Here is a 6,627-nt window from a genome sequence, read left to right on the forward strand (position 1 = left end):
TTGATACCTCTGTAATTATTTGTATCTAAAGCGTCACCTTTACCTTTGTAGCAGTTGACCATGGTGCTGCTACACCAGTCATTGGGTATGACTCCTTCGTGTATCACCTGGTTCGTAATACGGGTGACTAGGCTATAGCCGACACTGCCAGATGTTTTGAGCATCTCTGCAGTGATTCCTGATGGGCCGGGGGCTTTCCCTGTCTTCATACTCTTAATTGCTTTATCTACCCTGGTACTGTCAACTCGGATAGCTGGTCCCTCTGTTGGGTCGACATACGGCAGACTCTCTTTCTCCCATTCATTCTCTTTATTAAGCAATCTATCGTAGTGGCATCTCGAACTTTGTGTTGAGACAAAAGAAAAATAAACTTTACAGGAAATAAAGGTACTGGTGGCACATACAAAGCACAGGCAACAGTGTCCTGTAAAGAGCATCCAGTACACACTGTAAAGTGGTTGGCATTAGGAAGGTCAACCACTTCTGTGACTTACTGTAATAATTCTATTAAAATCAATTCAAACATTATTATCTCGCTCATAGAAGAACTGGCACCATTCCTTGATAATGGAAATTAAAAGAAGTCTGAGATATATTGGTTTCAATTTTGGCACAATTTCAGTAAGTGGGTAAGTGGAATTATATCGACCCCAGTGCACAGCTGGTACTTATTTCATTGGCCCTGAAAGGATGGAAAGTAAAGTTGACTTTGGTGGAGTTTGAACTCAGAATGTAAAGACGGATGAAGTACCACTAGGCATTTTGACTGGCGTGCTAATGATCCTGCCAGCAGTCGAAAGTATATTAACGAAGATAAAGATCAATAATTACTTCCTTCCATATACCAATGTACGATAAAACAGAATTTCTTGATCTGCCATGAGAAGAGAAGCCGTCCATCAATAATACAAATCTGTTCAAATATTGCTGAGGAAAAGAAAGAACTCAGCCTCCATAGAGCTTGCTTGACACTTCAGCCATGCCACTCACCACTAACTAGACTACAAGAAAGTGAGAAAGTGTTTTATATATATCATCATCATCGTTTAACGTCCGCTTTCCATGCTAGCATGGGTTGGACGATTTGACTGAGGACTGGCAAACCAGATGACTACGCCAGGCTCCAATCTGATTTGGCAGAATTTCTACAGCTGGATCTAACGCCAACCACTCCGAGATTGTAGTGGGTGCTTTTATGTGCCACTGGCACAAGGGCCAGTCAGGCAGTACTGGCAACGGCCACACTCAAATGGTGTTTTTTATGTGTCACCTGCACAGGAGCCAGTCCAGTGGCATTGACAACGATCATGCTCAAATGGTGCTATTTACGTGCCAGTTACGGAAGCCAGACAGCTGCTCTGGCAATGATCACGCTCAGATGGTGCTGTTAGTGCTCCACTGGCACGGGTGCCAGTCATCGAATTTGGTTTGATTTCGATTTCACTTGCCTCAACAGGTCTTCGCCAGCAGAGTTTATTGTCCAATGAAGGAAAGGTACGCATATATATGTCTGTGTGTGTGTGTGTGTATATATATATATATATATATATAGATATATAATGGAAGGACTTGAAAACCTTTGATCCATTAAATTTAACCAAGCAATTAATTAATTAATTAAACAGTTCCCTCTGTGGGTGGGAGAGAGAAAAACTTTTAAAACAGTAAGCAAGGGAGATAACTACAATAACATCTATTTCCATTAAGACAATTTTGAGACACTGAAGGGGAAGATTTGGTCTTTGAAGGCTACTAATCTATAGTTTATTATATTATTATTGATGTTGTTACATTATAATATATTATCTGGATCGAAGGCAGCAAAGCTAGCAGAATCGCTAGCATGATGGCTTAGCAACATTTCGTCCATCTTTACGTTCTGAGCTCAAATTCCTCCAATGTTGAATTTGCTTTTCATCCTTTTGGAGTTGATAAAATAAGAACCAGTTGAGCAGTGGGTGGTGGTGGGGGTGTCGATGTAATTGGCAAAGCCTCTCCTCGAAATTGCTGGCCTTGTGCTAAAATTTGAAATTAATATATTAGCTGGATTAAAGTCCTGCTTTATCAATAAAACATGTGAAATAAATAATTTCAGAAAGTGTAAGGGTTGTTCATTGGGCAGAGTGCTTATCTTGAGTTCCGAGACCAAAAGTGGATGAGAAATAAACCATTGCCCTTAGATAGGAGACGAGGGCGATAGGAACTCAGATTATAAGCATTTCGCCCGGTGTGCTAATGCTTCTGCCAGCTCTGTGCTTTAAGAACTGGAAATGATATCAAATCTGTCCCTCAAGAAAAACAAATCTAAACTCAAAGATCATCATCATCATTCAACATCTGTTGACCATGCTGGTGTGGGTTGGATGGTAAGCTGAAAGGTTGCACCAGACTCCAGTCTGATTGGCATGGTTCTCTACGGCTGAACATAAATTGTGACTAAGGTTTGGTGGAAGATTTTAATTCAGAACTTATGAAAACAAGACATTTGTACTACAGAGCCAACTACACTGTGAGTGTAATGGGTGCTTTTATGTGCCACTGGCACAGGTGCCATCTGCTATGACTACGATTTTACTTGGCTTGATGGCTCTTCCTTCTCAAGCACGATGTGTATAAAAGTAGTTTAAACACGTTAACTACCACCTCCTGTTACTAGGACTTATCAGTGACACCACATAATTTTGATCACGCTGCATACTGTTTAACCCTTTCGTTACCATATTTCTTTCAATTAATTTTAAATATAACAAAGAATTTAGTGAAATAACTTAGTTATCATTAAGCTAGTGTTAGGAACATAAATTGTGACTAAGGTTTGGTGGAAGATTTTAATTCAAAACTTATGAAAACAAGACATTTGTATTACAGATCCAGAGGCGGTTTCAGGTGGGTTGGTAACAAAAGGGTTAATTACAAGGAAATATAATTTTTTGGCATTTTTACAATATTTCATAATTAAATTTCAATATTTAGCATTCATGTTATTTAAATATATTTGAAACCATAGAATAAACTATATTCTCAAAGTATGAAAATGTACCATTTGGTGGTGCATTTGGCAGTTGAGCAAAGTTTATAATGAATCACCAGTGGGACATGTGGTAATTAATTCGTTAATTAAATATTCACTTACTTGCTCATTTCCTTACACGCTGTGTTTCCAGTCTCTGTATCCTGTTCACCAAGTTTACATTTGTTATCCATCATATTGCTGATATCACTTTCAGCTAAACCGTTGCTCGACTGCTCACACCATTCATCAATCTCTATGTCATCGTCCCAAGTGTTATCGTCACAACCCCAGCAATCAACGAGTTTACTCTTTTTTTCAGTTTCTGAATTGTTGTTGAAGGCATTAGTAGCAGTAGCAGTAGTTGCTTCCGAATTCTGTTCACGGAAAATTTTCCAGCTAAAAAATTTAAAAAAAAACCCTCAATAACTTGTAATTAGAGAACTTCATTAATTGATTTCAAGGCTTGGGTGATGAAAATTGTGATGCTAATGTCTCTCCCAAGAGATTACAGGAATAACTAAATCATCATCATCATCATTGTTTAACATTCACTTTCCCATGCTGGCATGGGTTGGATGGTTTGACTGAGGACTGGCAAGCCAGGAGGCTGCACCAGGCTCCAATCTGATCTGGCAGAGTTTCTACAGCTGGATGCCCTTCCTAACGCCAACCACCATCTACCAAATCCACTCCCAAGGTTTTGTTCAGCTCAAGGTTATAGTAGGAAACACTTGCCCAAGGTATCCAGAGGGGAACTGAACCCAGAACCATGTGGTGGAGAAGCAAGCCTCTCACCATACAGCCATGCCTTAGTGTTCATAGTCTATTAATATAACAGCATTCATATAACTTTACTTATTTTCTCACAATAAAACCTATCCAGACCTACCACCATCATCATCATCATTTAACGTCCACTTTCCATGCTGGCATGGGTTGGACGGTTTGACTGAGGATTGGCAAACCAGGAGGCTGCACTAGGCCCCAATCTGATCTGGCAGTGTTTCTACAGCTGGATGCATAGTGGGTGCTTTTTATGTGCCACCAGCATGGGAACCCGTCAGGGGGCACACTGGCATCGACCATGCTCAAATGGTGCTTTTTATGTGTCACTGGCATGGGAGCCAGTCAGGTGGCACTGGCATCGACCATGGGAAAGTATTGTCTTGCTTGGAAACAGGCGAAGGTTGGCAACGGCAAGAATATGTGTCTGGCCATAAAAAATCTGGCTGACCCATGCAAACATGAAAAAGTGGACGTTAAATGATGATGATGAGGAGGAGTAGATGGTCTTCAAATGAGTAAAAGAACCAAAAAAAAGTAGAATTTCAGTGACTTACCATTCGCTCTTACCCCAACAACTTGTGTTGATGCAGGAGAATAGATGTAAAGTTCGGTGATAAGATGACTGCATGAGGGGACAATATAACTGGACAATCTGACACATCAACTGCTGACACTGACAACATTTTGGTATTGCAAGAGGCTCTGTAAACTGATCCTAGAGACAAAAGTAAGAAATTGATGTCAGTGTTATCATTAGTAGTATTAATATTATGCAGGAAATGTGCTTAAAACAAAAACTGCTCTTGTAATTTACATTTGATGGATATTTGCCCTCATCTTGTTTGTTAACACAACATTTTGGCTGATATACCCTCCAGCCTTCATCAGGTGTCTTGGGGGAAATTTCAAACCTGGGTTCTCCTTCTTAAGGTATTTTTCGATGTTATTATCATTATTCAGGTCACTGCCTGGAATTGAACTCGAAATCTTGGGGGTTAGTAGCCCACACTCTTAACCACTACACTATATGAGAACAAATATCCATCAAATGTACATAATTCCTCATCTCTTAAATATAGAACTGTGGGGTTAATTTGTTTGACTAAAATTCTTCAAGGTGGAGCTCCAGCACAGCCAAAGCCACATGACCAAAACAAGTAAAAGAAGACCAGTTACAGAGAATCCGTCTGGGATCTTGAAACCAGTTATTTTATGTAAATAGAGATTATCACCATCATTGTTTAACATCTGCTTTCCGTGCTAGCATGGGTTGGACGGTTTGGCTAAGGACTGGTGAGCCAGTGGCTGCACCAGGCTCAATCTGATCTGGCAAGGTTTCTACAGCTGGATGCCCCTCCTAACGCCAACCACTCCATCTACCAAATCCACTCCCAAGGTTTTGTTCAGCTCAAGGTTATAGTAGGAAACACTTGCCCAAGGTATCCAGAGGGGAACTGAACCCAGAACCATGTGGTGGAGAAGCAAGCCTCTCACCATACAGCCATGCCTTAGTGTTCATAGTCTATTAATATAACAGCATTCATATAACTTTACTTATTTTCTCACAACCACTCCGAGTGTGCAGTGGGTGCTTTTATGTGACACCAGCATGAGGGCCAGTCAGGAAGTTCTGGCAACGACCATGCTCAAAAGATATTTTTTACGTGCTACCTGCATGGGAGCCAGTCCGGTGGTACTGGCAATGACCACGCTTGAATGTTGCTTTTCATGTGCCAACAGTACGGGTGCCGGTAGGCTGACTCTGACAACAATCACACTTGAATGGTGCTTTTCACGTGCCACCGGCACAGGAGCCAATCTGTGACCCTGGCAACGATCACACACAGATGTGCTTTTAACGTTCCACTGGCACGAATACCAATCAGGCGGTACTGTGATCGGCCACGTTGGTGATTTTGATTCGTTTTCACTTGCCTCAATAGGTCTTCGCAAGTTCATTGTCCAACGAACGAAGGGTACTCATAAGTGGGCCAGTTAAACTCCACATTCGGATGTGCTTTTAACGTTCCACTGGCACACAGAAACTAAAAACTTACAGCAATGTTTACAAGACTAGAGAGTGGGATACTGGCACGGTACTAGACCAAATGTCTAATTATATTTCTATTCATCTGTTGCCTGAATCGATATTGCTGACCTCTGATAAACTACAAATACCAGTAATATACTGCGTCCATTTAATGACTCCATTCCTGCTCTATAAAATGTGGTTGCACATCTCAGAAAGAAGCCCACATTTGCAACACTAAAATCTGAGAGTTGTTGAATGAATGCAAGCAATGTGCCAGGCAGATGCAAAGTAAAATGTTGGGGTTCAAGTCTTTTGTGCGATATTCACAGTTAATGGAAAATTAGTAAAACAGTTGGGGGAGGGTAAACCTCTTCTAGCCTGGTGGGCTGCTGGAATTTTAATTTCTCTAAACAATTCAGTTATTAGTGCGTCAAATGTTTATTTATGAGTTTATGAATTTGTTTTGCAAGATTCTTGTTGTGGAATCGTGTGTTGAAACAGATATTGTTATATTTCGTGATGCTCATTTATTTTTCCTTGTCAAATAAACGCACACACCTATATATTCGTTCTTTACTCGCTTATTATTGTTCTTATTTTATCTTATGTCCATCGTATGGAAATCTTTCGTCTCGTACCTGTGGACTCTTCAGCAACTCTTTTCAGAATGGACTAAACAGAACAGGAACAAACATGTGGATGGAAGAGTCGCTGAAGAGGTCACAGATGTGTGACGAAAGATTTCCAGACAAGCGACGTAAGATAAAATAAGAACAATAATAAACGAATGAACAAC

At 40.5% G+C, this 6,627-nt stretch overlaps 1 protein-coding gene across 3 annotated transcripts in view; it reads right to left on the reverse strand.

The window, feature by feature from the left end:
• LOC106867191 (programmed cell death protein 2-like) overlaps positions 1-6,627 on the reverse strand; it is a 14,013-nt gene that overhangs the window by 5,744 nt on the left and 1,642 nt on the right. For all 3 annotated transcript variants that reach the window (XM_014911989.2, XM_014911991.2, XM_014911990.2), the window contains 2 exons: positions 4,354-4,514; positions 3,134-3,409 (listed from right to left, as the gene is read on the reverse strand). In XM_014911989.2, the coding sequence (XP_014767475.1) occupies positions 3,134-3,409; positions 4,354-4,514 (437 nt within the window). The remainder of the gene's footprint in view (positions 1-3,133; positions 3,410-4,353; positions 4,515-6,627) is intronic.

Source organism: Octopus bimaculoides, chromosome 3 (genome assembly GCF_001194135.2).
Source record: "Octopus bimaculoides isolate UCB-OBI-ISO-001 chromosome 3, ASM119413v2, whole genome shotgun sequence".
NCBI lineage: Eukaryota > Metazoa > Mollusca > Cephalopoda > Octopoda > Octopodidae > Octopus > Octopus bimaculoides.